The following is a 13,471-nucleotide window of genomic DNA, read 5'->3' as shown; positions in this document are numbered from 1 at the left end:
GTAAAAGTGTTTTACACTTTTTTGTTTTGTTTTGCACTTCCCAGCCACCATAGCTGGGGTTCAAACCCAAACTTTATGATTGACCGATGACGAACTCTATCAATAAGCCACAGCTGCCCAATCCAGACCAGGTAACGTCTTTTCTGTTAAATGTTCCTGAAATATTTTAACAGGAACAAGAGTATCTGAAATGTGTTTTCCCGAAAAAGGTTTTTTTTAAATAGTTTGGTCTTTAAAATCACTTATCATTCTCTTTTACAGCCTTGATTATTTTAACATTCCCACACCATCTTTAATCATTCATTTTATTTCCAACTCTGTTGTTGTAGGAAGCTGTAAAGATTATTATGTTCGTGTTCATAAAAGTCCTTCAGTCAAATTCTGCTTTGAGAAAGGGCACTATAAGTAGGTGCGTAGGTACAGTGTATATATCTATCTTGACATCAATATTATACCTTGGCACCATGGAGTCACCTCCTCTCAGAGTAGTAGGATCCAGCTCAAAGATGGAGGAAATATCCATGCCGTCAGGAACTGGCACCAAACTGTACATGATCTTCTCCTGTGGAGCTCGCAGACGACCTCGTAAAGCTTCATTATCCGCATCAAGCTACAAGGAGAACACATGCAGGCAGAGGGACTGAAGCAAGGGCTCAACATTTGTAACAAAGTTCGCAAAGTGCATTTAACAACCACAAATCAAGGAGCTACTTGTGCTGATAAAAGATGAGGCAGAATAGTTTCAATATTTTCACATCAATCTACTTGTCCTCACTCTGCAAATAAGTAAAATACATTTCAGTCATCAACACAAGTGGTTAGGACTTAACAGTAAATAGATCACTAAAGGGAAACACAACATCAGTGAAAGGCTGATAATGGTTTGTATAACACTGCCACCTAATGGTAACTTCAATCAACTCAGATGATACCATAAGAAATCCAATCTGTTGCTAATAACATATGCAGACATTACCTAGATTTCAAAAGTGATTTCATGTGCCATACAGCAGAGGAAGTAACATGATCACGTACTGTACGGGGATTGTTGTAAAATCTTTACTTGCTACAGCCAAGTAAAGATTATATGACAGTACCTGGAAATTAAAGGGTGTAAAATCCACAACCTGGAGCGGAGAGCAAAGATCCAGCACAGAATTGAACTGATTAGATCAACAGAATTAAGGCATCTAGCAGAGCAAAGCACTCAAAGGATGCGAGAAATGGTCTTACCGACGAGCGCTGCTCAGCACTCTCCTCCTCAAAGTCTTGATTAACCTGGGAAAAATAGTGTCATGTCAAAATCCCTCCTAAATATAATGTTATTAAAATCCTGGGCCCTGCCCAGGTTTTCAATTCCCTCCTTTATATTTACATGTTACACGTCTTATTGGTGATCACATCTTAATTTGTTGTCTTAATGTTTGTTACATAATCAGAGCACAGTGAGCTGAAAGAGAAGGAGTTGACACACCTCACCCATCTCAGCAGCCAGGTAACACCCTGTGGCCAAGTGTTTAAACCTGAACAGGCTGTTCCAGTAGCCTGCACCTCCCCTGCACGGATCATGATGGACAACCTGACAGTGACAAAAGAGAAGGAAACGATGATTAATGAGATGTGCAGAAAGCTGAGCTCGTCTGGTTTCACAGTATAATTATTTCTGTGATTTCACTCAAACACTACTAATTACTTGAAGCTTTTTCCATTCCCCTTTACACTTTATAAACAGGCTTGCTCCTCAGCCTTTATGTAAACACAGCCAGAGACTACAGAGCGGAGCAACTTCAAGTGGAGTTTTATTTTGCAATATATCTTTTGCTCAAACTACTTTTTCTTTTATTAAGGAGTAAAATGCTTGAACTCACTACCTGACCACTTAGAGCATACTGAGAACATCAACACTAAATCCTGGTTTGTTCAGCAACAGACTTGTACTCGTTTTGTATCTAAGTCATTGTTAAGTCTTATTGTATCTCGCTGTAGCCAGTTAACTCCTTCCTTTTCCCTGATTTAATCTTTTATTTACAAAAAAGCTTTCCTAGGGACCCTCACCCATGATTATTTCTTAAAAACAAATGCTATTAAGCCCTAGAGGGTAATACGTTTATACAGAATGTAGTCTCTATCAAGTATGCATTTGGTATATATTGTGTTTTTTGTGTTATTAAAATATCCCACTCTCACTGCTTTATTACATTGCTTGCCATAATAATTTCAACCAAACGGTGTTCAAGCCACATATGTGGTGAAATGTTTACCTTAAACAATTTCTCAATGGAGGTCTATGAAGTATCATTGAGTGAGTGTTGCAAATTTCGGCTATAAACACGCTGATACTTGGATTAAAGTGCTGCATATTTGACCTGTCCCTATCAAATAAACCATTAAAAAAATACTTTAATCAGCTCAATGACTCGATTTAAAAAAACAACAAGAGTAAATCACTTTGTTCTTTTAAAAACATGTTTGTCTTAACCTCTATTTCCCATAGTGCTTTGCTGCTGGTTGCAGAAGTGGCAGACTGGCGGCCAGTTGTTCGAAGGAAAACGTGCTGCTTCTTCCTGTGGTCGTCACACGTGAGAAACTTCTCCTGCTCTGCATGGAACAGCCGGACTACATCACCCTGTCGATACGTACAGACACACACATGAACAAGCAAGTAGAATGTGCAACGCATTCAAAGCAACATTTTACAAACATGCAATTATTTTCTTGCAATTTGAATCTACTTGCCATTGATTCTATATACTTAATGTTTAATATCAACTCGTATGTGTGCTATGACGTTGACAAATAAAGTGTTTCACATTCCAAAGATGATGTCTGATGAAAAAAAATGGTCCTTACCCCTTTAAGTATTGTTTCCTTGTTGTCACTCCATTTCATAAACAGAACAACTTTCCAACTCGTGTTGCAATTTACAGAGTTCACCTGAAAGACACAAGAACAGTTTGAACAAATCAGACACATTTAAAGAAAGAAACATGTCGTTTCTATAAAAGTGTTTGTCCTATAATATATAATAATAATAACAACAATAATAATAATAACAAAAATAATATATAACAATCCAGGGTTTCAACCTGTGATGAGAGGGAAATTGAGTCTACTTAAAAATAAAAAATAAAAATAAAAGACCCTGCACCTCATTGCATCCTGGGTTGTCAACTAGCTGGTGTGTGCTGGCATGGAGGGGCTGTCCAGCATTCACAGGGTTAAGGACCACTTTGTCTCCAATCACCACCTGCCGGTTCAACAGAAATACACAGTTCATACCACATTCATGACAACTTGTTTAAGGGACTCAAATAACAATCTAAAGGATTCTGGTTCCTTCACTCAGCACTGCTCACTTTAAAATGTGCTAAAAATACCCCCCTGTGTCAGATGGAGAACTCTGTTTAAACTCCAGACCAAAAGTATGTCAAGTCCCATGATGTTAGCCATCAATCTTCACACTGCAGTTTCCTTTCCTCACAGAGTGAATGTGACAGAGAGATATGAGACGTGTCCTAACGCTACATCATGCGAGTCTCCAGATAAACACTAGATGGAGTTGTGGACCACGTTGTGTGTGACGGAGAACTGCATCAGACAAAGATTGGCTGAGGTGTAGAGGAGCTCTGACCCAGACCATCACTAAAGGGAACTGAGGCCACGTGCAGCAAAGACTGAAAAAATACTGTTTTGGTGCAGTTATCCTTATTGCAATCCATACCGTGCACAAGCACGTTTGAGCCCAATGTCCAGTTTTGTTTGACTCGTGTGAGTGCTCTGTGTCATGCTCAAGCACGGCACCCTTCCTTGGCAAGGTTGGAAAAGGAGGGCTTCGTACAGTTGCTCATGCAAGAATCACAAGCACGGGAATGCAACGTGGACATGAGGTATAATTGATTCCAGTCTTACATAATCGAGAGATTTAGGATTGTAAGAAACAATCTCAAAGTCAGTTAAGTTGCTGTCTTTGTTGTTTTTCTTTTGTTAGCTTATACAAGAGGAAATCCTCACACTGTCTTCAGTCGCTATTCAACAGCTACTGGATATATGTTGTTGTATTATTGTTATATTACTCAATGCATGAGTTGACTTCAATCAACCAACCCCCCCCCAACCTATCCCATCCTATTCTTCTTTCTGCATCTTGTCCCATCTCCCCCATCCCATTTTCAAGCCCAGCACAGTTTAGCAGATGGCTGTTCCGTCATGAGCCCGGGTCTGCTGAAGATTTCTGCCTGTTAAAAGGAAGTTTTTTCTTGCCACGCTATGACGGATTAAGCTGGGCTCTTGTCATATAGCCATAAGTAAGGTCCTTTACCTGCTTTTGTAAACATAACAATGAGCATGGTCTTGTTACCTGCCCTTTCGTTAATGTTAACAGACAAACAGTAAGGTCCTTTACCTGCTTTTGTAAAGTGTCTTGAGATAACGCCTGTTATGAATTGACGCTATATAAATAAAGATTGATTGATTGATTGATTGAACCCTCCAAGAATGTCAAAATGATAACTGGGCAGTGTCTTGTTTTCATGATCTCTCTTGCATGTCATACACTTAAGTGATAATCGGAACTTGAAGCAGTCAAAAAAGTGAATATAAATCTCCATCGGATTAGGCAAACTGCTAATTCAAACTTGGAGGAAAAAAAAAGCCCCAGAGCGCTGTGTTCCGGTGCACAACATACATGACGTACGTACGTACATGCTCAGGTCTGGTTTGGCCCGGAGCAGTATGAGTGCAGGGACAAGCGTGCTTCATCAAGATACAGAGCAACAGGGCCTGTGAGTGTGGCCTGTTCACTCCAATGTGGACACTTGCTGTTGTCTGTGTACCTTTTATTTGTGAGTAAGGGTTTAAACTAAAATAGATTTGAATTCTTACAGGTCGAGCAACATGAGAAAATCAAGTGATGTGTATGGGACACAAAGGTAAACAATAGGTATACTATGTGACGACTCTATCTAAGAAACAGATTGTGTTTAGACCGCTAATGGAAACTTGTTTTTTTCCCACACAGCCTCTTTTTCCACTGCCACTGACCAAGATACAGCATACTGTATATCAGCTGGGGTTGAACTGTTGCCTGTTATTGGATTCACAACTACAAGACAACTTGTTTCTAGGATAAAGACGCATCAGCACAGATGTCCTGTTAGATATTCTTTTCTTTCATATGAATAGCTGCTGTCTCCATCACCAACACAGCAGCTAGTCGTGTTCAGAGCGTCATCACTTATAGTCTTCTTCAGCATTGAGCCTCACGTGTCAAACATGACAACCATTAAAGCAGCCTTTACGACGGTGCTAAAACATGATTGGATGCTCTCTGTTACTTGAATGGAGGTAGAGTGGAAATAACTAGTCTTGTTTCAAGTTGTTTTGTCATATTCTGTATCAGTTTGACTTTGTGGGCAAATAGAAAGAAAATTCCACTTCAACTTAAGTGTATTAAAATTCACTTCTATGTTCAATTCCAACAAAAGTGCAAAACGATTAATTTGGTTAAAAGAAATCTTAGAGCTAGTCCAAGTCACTCTTGAATCCAAACCACACTAAAAAGGTTTAAAAATACATCAGAAGAATCTGAGCATCATTCTCTTGAATCCCACAGCCCGCTCTACCCACACTGTCTCCCAGGGACCTCAGCTTGTAGAAAGGCTGGATGTAGAACCAGGAACCCTCATTTCCCGCAGAGTCTAGTGTCACTCTCATGGCGTTTTTCTCCAACAGCGCAGGTAGACGCTTGTTCACTGTCAGGTATTTATTGCTTTTCAAGTGCAGTAACTGTTGGCAAAACATAAAAAATCAGTGTTACACATGGCTTCTCTTAATGGCATGATGCAGGCAGTGGAAAACATTACAGAGCTGCTACAAAGAAGGAAATATGTCACAGTCTGGCACATATTAACTCATGGAAACAGTTAAATGAAATATGTAACTTCAGTATCATTATTTCTCCTTAAAACATTTATGTCCTTGAAATCTCTTATCCTTAAATGTTTTTTGTCAGCTAGAGTTAAACGACCGTCTCATGACCACAACAGAACAGGAGTCACTCAAGCTCTTCATATTGTAGCGACCCCAAATGAACGGTCGCTCTAAGATCAGACAGTTTGTGGAGCAAAGGCTCATGGGAAGGTTAGTGTCCAATTAAGAAAAATGTGTTAATTATTACTAACGTTCAAGTTAGTGTTGAGTAATGTGTTTGTTTATAACTGCTAATTGTGCCGTTTTCACTGGGATAGATAGTGTGAGATCAGTCAGCGATAGTTCAACTTGAAGCGTGGGAGACCTCTGTGCCTGAGCCCTGTTAATAAAGTTGTGCTCCTGATTCAGTTTGCACACTTGCTGTGTGTCAAAGCAACCTCTTTGTCTCCGTCTTGTTCTTGACACGCCAGCTCGCCACAATGTGTTGTGTCCCATCAGACAAAACTAACAGCCCAGCCCTAATCCTCCAGCATGATAAATGCATGTAGTGTTGGAACGAGTGACTTCCAGAGCAGACAACTTCAGTCTTTTATGTTAAACATGTTAGGTAATGAAATGTATTCTATAAAGATAGAGTTACGGCACAAGGAGATTATATCTGTTTTTAACTATTTCTACTGTTGTTCTTTAAAGCAGAGACCAACAGCTGTTCCTTGGATAACTACTGAAAGTTCATTGCAGCTAGGACACAAAACACTATGTGCACTGTCTTCCTGTGTACCTCATACAGTAGGAATGCTTTGCCATTCTTGGTTTAACATGATCTCATACATGTGTGCAAACTATTCACTGATAATGAGCGAAGTCAGATAAGCTATTAAAACAGTTGAGCAGTTTTTTTTTTCTCCCTGTAGCTCTTATTCAAAACTGAGTCTGACGAAAACGTTAACTACAGCCAAGATTATTCCGCACACAATGTCGCACATGGTGCTGCGGTGTTATCTACCAAAGCACCTTATCTCTGCTGAACACACCTGTATAACATTTCCATACTGGATGACTGACCCCAGCAGCTTGCGATTTTCAGACTCATTCTGCTTCTTCTCTAGGTCAGCAGCGTGCTAAAACCCGGAGCAGGAAAGAACAGGCAGGTATTAGAAGTCAGAGTGCTTTTCATTACGTCTATATCTGGAAAGGATGATGCTACAGAAATGATGTCCACGGAAGGTTCTCACTTATGCAGTTATTCAAATGTCATTTAAAATAGAAACACAAAGTCTACATTTGGATTTTAATACATGCAACTAGTCTTTAGTTTTGAGCCACTAACACACAGATTAGGTTACAACATGCGCAGAGCAGCAGGGATGGTGAAGACAACACTTACATGGAGTTTGGTGAGGAGGACCGTGTCAGTGGTGCTGTTGCCTCCAGGTTTTGCTGCCTTCCAGAACTGTTTCTGTGCAGAATATCTGTTCATAGGACACAATCTGAAAAGGCAGTCTGGTAACAAAACAAAAAAAAAAAGAGGAGAAATATGGTATTAAGACCGTCTGACCAAAAAGTTCTTCTGAAAAACAACAGCAATAATTTGATTCAAGACAACAACAGACAAATCCCAAACACATGAACATCAGATTCAAATGAACATAAAGCACTCAAAATGTAACCTTTAGATAGAGAAGTATTTTGTCTGCAACAGCAGGCAGAGTCTTTCACCTGACTCTTCACTAAAGTCAGACCTTGTGAAATAAACATGGATCTTGACTTTCCAATATTTGAAAGTCACAGTGAGTTAAACATTGAAGTGTGCCTGGTACTAATGTGGTCCTCCTGCCTGACGGCGGCTGTGAGACTTCTAAAAGCTACTTGCTAACCGACCTTTTATCAAAAAAAGACGGAAGAAACCATCGATGCTAAATGAAGGGAAAATATGTGTTCCTCTGTAGAAAGACAGAGACACTTCTGTTGTCCTTCAGAAACTAAAAACAGGATGAGTGCAAACGTTTGCCTGCTGGGACTAGCTTACCATAAATCGACATATTCTGAAATGATACAAAACCCAAAAGAGCGGTGTTCAAGTAAATGTGTCCCTATCTCTCCTTACAGACGCAGGAAGGTAATGACTAACACCGACATCCACAAACTGTTGTTGAGAGTTTATAATGTCACAGCTCACTGAATATACAGATGATTCACAGTGGTGATGAGATATTGCCCAGATCTATCTGTATGTCTGTCGCTCCGTTCCTCACTAAACTTGGGACACGATCCGTCCATGCCCATCCTGCAAGGATACATGCTCCAGGTCTCCGTGTGCGATGCCATCAGGAGACGTGACATGTGAGCGGTTCAGTAGAGTTTGGATTGTTGCAGCACAGTTATGATAGCCATGTTTCATAACCCGGTTCTGTGGTTCAAGCTTTTAAGGGAACAGTACTATTTACTTTAGATCACACAACACTGGACATGGAAAAGATATCCATTCATTGGTCGTCGTCACCTCGTACATGTTAACAGGGACGGGTACACATGTAAGTGACCACTACAGAAACTTTCCTTTAAATTACAGACAGCACCAAGTCACCTGGGATTAACATGGGGGGGGGGGGGGGGGGGGGGGACAAATACTGGAATTGGGGTACTAGGTGAATCTCTGTCCGGCAGGAATGAGCACCTGGGGTTAAGGAGAAAGGAAGTGGAACTCTTGGGCTGAGAAGCATCGAGTTTACAGTTCAAACTTTGAGAGTGCTGCACTAAAAAAAGTCAAAAGAAAACAAGACCAGTGTTTCCCCCTAACATTATATTAAAGTGGGTTTCAACATCAATCAGATGTGGATGAAGGGGATTTTCAAGGTCTTGTTTGTGTCTGTCTCTGCGAGCCGCAACATAGCGACGAGCAGTCGAGGATGATGGAGAGACAGGAGGCGGCTGGTGCCGACAACGACAGGCTGGTTTTTGTGCCGAAGCACAAGGCGTCCCCCCTGCCGGCGGAAAAAGACAAGGAGGTCATTTTAAATGTTCTCAAGTAGCAGAAGGAAGGATCACAGCCAGGGGAAACTGGGCTGAGATTGACTGAATACTTCCGATGCTCTCAAGAGGATAAAACCCCAAAGAACCCAAAAATTGGATATTCAAATGGAGCATCTGGAGTTGTGTGAAATTAAAAGAAATGATCATCGAAGTGGAAAGCCAAATGAATGCTCTAATTAGTAACTTGAAAATGCCTTCCAATTAAGTCAAAAACACTATCCATATGGTGATATGTGTGCTTACGTTCCTGGTTTATTAAGAATCAGTAAGCAGTGAAGAGGTGACCTCCGTGCTGGTTCGTACAACACACTAGGCTTTGTTTTAAGTTCAAGTCAAGCCTCACTTCTAATGAGACAATTAGGGTGCATTAAACCTGTATCTGAGTAAATAAACAAACAGACACTTGATGTTGTGTATATCTGCCTATAGTGTCAGAGAGGATTTAAACTGCTTTGCTGCTCCCTGCAGTTCAGATTGTTTTAAATAGCTTAAGTGTGCTATTAATACTCAACACGGATGGTAGAACTTAGTCCTCACTGTCAGTGTCAACTTTGCATCTGCTTAACTCTGGCATGAGTCAGGAAGTTAAGGCTGCAAACTGCATCAACAAAACACATGAGCTCTCATTGTGCTTTGTATCAGAGTCTTTACGTGGACAGGTTCCAGGTGTAGTCTTGGACGTTGTTACTCTGCTGTTGGTTTGCTTGTGTGGAGATACAGTTCTGTTTTGAATATGATTTGAATAGCTCAGTTAGACATTGACAAGTGAAGCTGTTTCGCTTTTTTGTGACACAGCTACCTTACTGCTGCTCCGCACACATGAAGGTGGCAAAGCAAGGCAGAGTTATTATAGCAAGCATCCTGAGTTGAAGAAGAGCAGGTTCTTTCAGGAGAAACCTTGAGTGCATGAAAACTGGAACACACGTGCATCAAGAGGAAAAATGGGAGAATTTTTAGTATGTGAAAGGAAAAGAGCAAAAGTCTCCAAACAACTAATGAAGAAACCGAAATCAACACCAATAAGAAGAAACCACCATACAGGGATTTTGTAAACACACTGTTACAAATTAGTGGGACCAGACTACAAGCAAAATCATTGATGTAAATATATTCATGTGCTGGCCTGTTACTATCAACAACACATTCATAAAAATAATAATGATACATTTCATTTAATGGCGCATTTCAAGCCACCCAAGGTCGCCTTACAGCGGATAAAAGCAATACAGAAGGTTAAAACCCGACATAAAACGAAAGACAGGTGTAGTGTGCCGTGACCAGTTACAGTGGAATTTGCAGGCAAGTTTTTTTTTGGGTGGACTCGACTTGTTGTTATTGTTGTTAACGCACAGAAGAACCGTTTCTTCACTTCTGCTATTTCCTCCTTTTGAAAGAGATTTCTGTGAGCTGCTGGCCGTTCTCTCTCCTTTGATAGGAGTTGAAGATGTTTGGACAGTTCATTGTTTAAATCGACGTGACACCAAACATCTTCTATTCATGTGGGCACTGAGGGGCAGAGCTTATCTAAAGGTGGAGGTGTGTTTGTTATTAGTCTATTTTAAAAGGATGGCAGTTTGTTTTTGTTTGTCTTTTATGGCACATTGTTTGTTTAAACTGGTTTAGTGTGGAAAGCTCCTTGTTGGCTGTTTGGGTCGTTTTTGTTTTTGTTAAAGTTGCCCGAGAGCAGGAGAGTGTGAGACGAGTTTGTCCACCTGTGAGAGCTGCGAGGATGGACAGAAGTGTGTGGAAGGCCTAAGCAGGTGAAGAGCGGGAGTGTGAGACGAGTTTGTAGTTTGTCCTGTTGATGTATGGGTTAGGCGGAGTGGAGTGAGGAGGATGTTGAGAAGGAAAATAAAATGACACTGCCTGGAGCTTTGTGGAAAATTGGTCCCAGGGAACGTTTTATACAGGCAACACAGAAGTTTAAAAAGAACATTTACTTTAACACATCAAAAACTGGTAATACATGTAAAAAGTTACATATATATGTGACTTGTAGCTAGATATAACTCATTAGGCCGTTAGGCAGTTCGCCTGTCAGCCATGTGGTATCGATACAAACATAGCATTTTGGGCCCACCCACTGAGAAAAGATAAGATAAGAAAGATACTTAAAGATATTATTATTTTACTTCAATCATATTTGAAGTTTTAACCAATCAAATCAGGCCATTTATGCTACCCACACTCATAAACTAGTGGTAGTGCAGGCACACAGGTCATATTATTCAAGTAAAGAGAGAGAGAAGGCTGCATGTGGAGGACAGGTTTAAGTCAGGACATTTGTCGAGGATGGATGTCCACCTCTCCTTTATGCTTCTCATCCACAGTGACTGCCACAGCTGTGTTCACAGCCTCGCTTCAAATCACTTTTAGAGACTAACGAATCATAGACAAGAACGTAGAAAGACAAGAAGTAGTGCTGAAAGTCTGTGCCGAGTGTCTCTATTGTGTTGTAACCTCACATAGGCCTATACTGACATCGTGACATCTTGCTCATAGCTCGTTTTCTTTTTTGCTATTGATGCTGTTTATATGACCTGTTTTACTGTTTTTTGGAGCTGCTGTAACACCTGAATTTTCCCCATCGGGGATCAATAAAGTTTATCCTTATCCTTATCAACTCAAAAACAGACAGCTAAGTGTACCGCTCTCTCTTAAATAACAAGTCAGCGTAGCTCCCCATCAACGAACGGACAGTAAGGGCAGAATATTATATTTGTGTTCAAGTCAATTATAGAAGAGTAAACGGTAGGTGAACAAAAGGCTGTCGATAAATCATCAATGTTTCAGAAAATATCACAAGAAACTTCTTTCAAAGTTTAGAATATAGTGCGATAGAAGAAGGTGCAACAGTTTATCCTTACATGGATTTTTTTATTTTATATTGAACATAAATTTATCAACACAATCAATCTGAAATACATCCATCCTGATTCATATTACAGATGACATGCCAATTCCTAAAAGCTAAAGAAAGACGCAATAGTACCTCACTAAAACGATCTTGTTGATTTGACATGATGCACTAATAGATCCCAGTACAAAGACGTGCATGAAGAACTAGGATGAGTTTGCAGTAGAGACAAGACTGCTTCAAACTGTTGAGACAGTTCGCTTCGTCAATTCTATCTTCTTTTTTTTTCAAATTGAATTGTTTGACCCCTTAAGCAATTTGCTATAAATAAAATTTTAAAAAATCGATGGCTTCCATGAGATGATAAAGTATCTCCACGCAAATATCGTAATAATATGCTGTATTGATTATTATTTCCCCCATATTTAATATCTTGATTTAAATATCTCTACAACTTGTTCGCTTCATAAAACAGGCGACTTTGCTGTTTACATGTTGTGTCGAAGCCGACTGTTGTGAAGGTGATCATCAATGTGGTTTGTAATTAAAAGGGATGAACTCACAATGCAATTGATAAAATATACTGTTGTTTACATCACAACAGAAACATTGCCACATTAAAAAGCTGCAACACCAGAGTGAACAGAAAATCTGAAACACCAGTGAGATGTGGAACGATGTGTGTTTTTGTGCACTGTCCCAGATCACTTGTTTACAACTCAGAACCAGTGAAAACCTTCAACCAGCACAACATGAAGCGGTTGACTCATGAGTCATCGTTTAGTTTAAATCCAACTATCATGCCATCAGCTCACCAAGCAGAATGAAGTGCGAGTGTTTTCGAAGGCTTACCTCGGAATTTCTTGGGTGGGTTGTTGAGGTCGCCTGTGTCTGGTTGCACCACACAGCGGTCATCCACGAGCCTGTGAGCATAGACATCATGATGAAGAGTCAGTCACTCAACAAACATCTAAAACAGCCGCTAAAACAGGGGTCTCCAACGGGTAGCTCGGGAGCTACCCATAGCAGCTCGCGGGCAGGTTTTCAGTAGCTCGCCGACAGGTCGACCGATTGTTCAAAAAATCCCATGACAGTAAACGCAACTCTTTCCACCATTTATAGATTTGGCCCACATGTGTAAAGTAGTCATGCTATCTTGGGCCTTGATTATATTTTCAGTAACACAGCCGACTACAGTATGTGGCACAATAAGAAGCGTACAATATTCATGTTTTTTTCTTGGATCTTGATTGGCTTAATGTCATTTATGTACAAAGAGTAGGCTTAGCTTATTTATCAGCTGATGTGTTTTTAAGTCAATAAATGAAAGCAATGTGACACAAGTAACTTGACCACTCTTATTTTGTCAAAGCAGCTCTCAGATGAAGAAAGCCTGGAGCTAAAAGCTTTGACCTGTGACACATCAACATGTTATGAGTTTCTACCATCTTCTTTTCAAGTCATGTTTCGTGAAACAAAGAACTGACACCCTTGCGGTAGAAAGCCTTTAAAAGCATCGACGTCGTCACTGAGACCTGACAGCAAGAAACGCATAGCTTCTCTTCATCTCGGGTGTTACTTTTTAATCCAACATACTTTCAATCAAATCAAGTTGATATTTTCTTGCAGACCTTGAGCACTTCATTCTGTGAC

General features: G+C 40.2%; 1 protein-coding gene across 10 annotated transcripts in view; it reads right to left on the bottom strand.

Annotated features, from left to right (window-relative positions):
• The window catches only part of itpr1b (inositol 1,4,5-trisphosphate receptor, type 1b), a 75,778-nt gene that overhangs the window by 56,417 nt on the left and 5,890 nt on the right, over nt 1-13,471 (bottom strand). For 7 of the 10 annotated variants that reach the window (XM_079340449.1, XM_079340457.1, XM_079340451.1 and 4 more), the window contains exons 3-13: nt 12,671-12,741; nt 7,316-7,431; nt 6,963-7,049; nt 5,626-5,784; nt 3,149-3,247; nt 2,851-2,934; nt 2,480-2,626; nt 1,475-1,579; nt 1,234-1,278; nt 1,098-1,127; nt 456-610 (exon numbers count right to left, since the gene is read on the bottom strand). In XM_079340449.1, the coding sequence (XP_079196575.1) occupies nt 456-610; nt 1,098-1,127; nt 1,234-1,278; nt 1,475-1,579; nt 2,480-2,626; nt 2,851-2,934; nt 3,149-3,247; nt 5,626-5,784; nt 6,963-7,049; nt 7,316-7,431; nt 12,671-12,741 (1,098 nt within the window). The remainder of the gene's footprint in view (nt 1-455; nt 611-1,097; nt 1,128-1,233; nt 1,279-1,474; nt 1,580-2,479; nt 2,627-2,850; nt 2,935-3,148; nt 3,248-5,625; nt 5,785-6,962; nt 7,050-7,315; nt 7,432-12,670; nt 12,742-13,471) is intronic. The other 3 variants (XM_079340453.1, XM_079340456.1, XM_079340458.1) reach the window with 1 other exon arrangement.

The sequence above is a fragment of the Symphodus melops genome, assembly GCF_947650265.1.
Source record: "Symphodus melops genome assembly, chromosome: 4".
Classification (NCBI taxonomy): Eukaryota; Metazoa; Chordata; class Actinopteri; order Labriformes; family Labridae; genus Symphodus; species Symphodus melops.
This window is presented reverse-complemented; position numbering and strand designations above follow the sequence as displayed.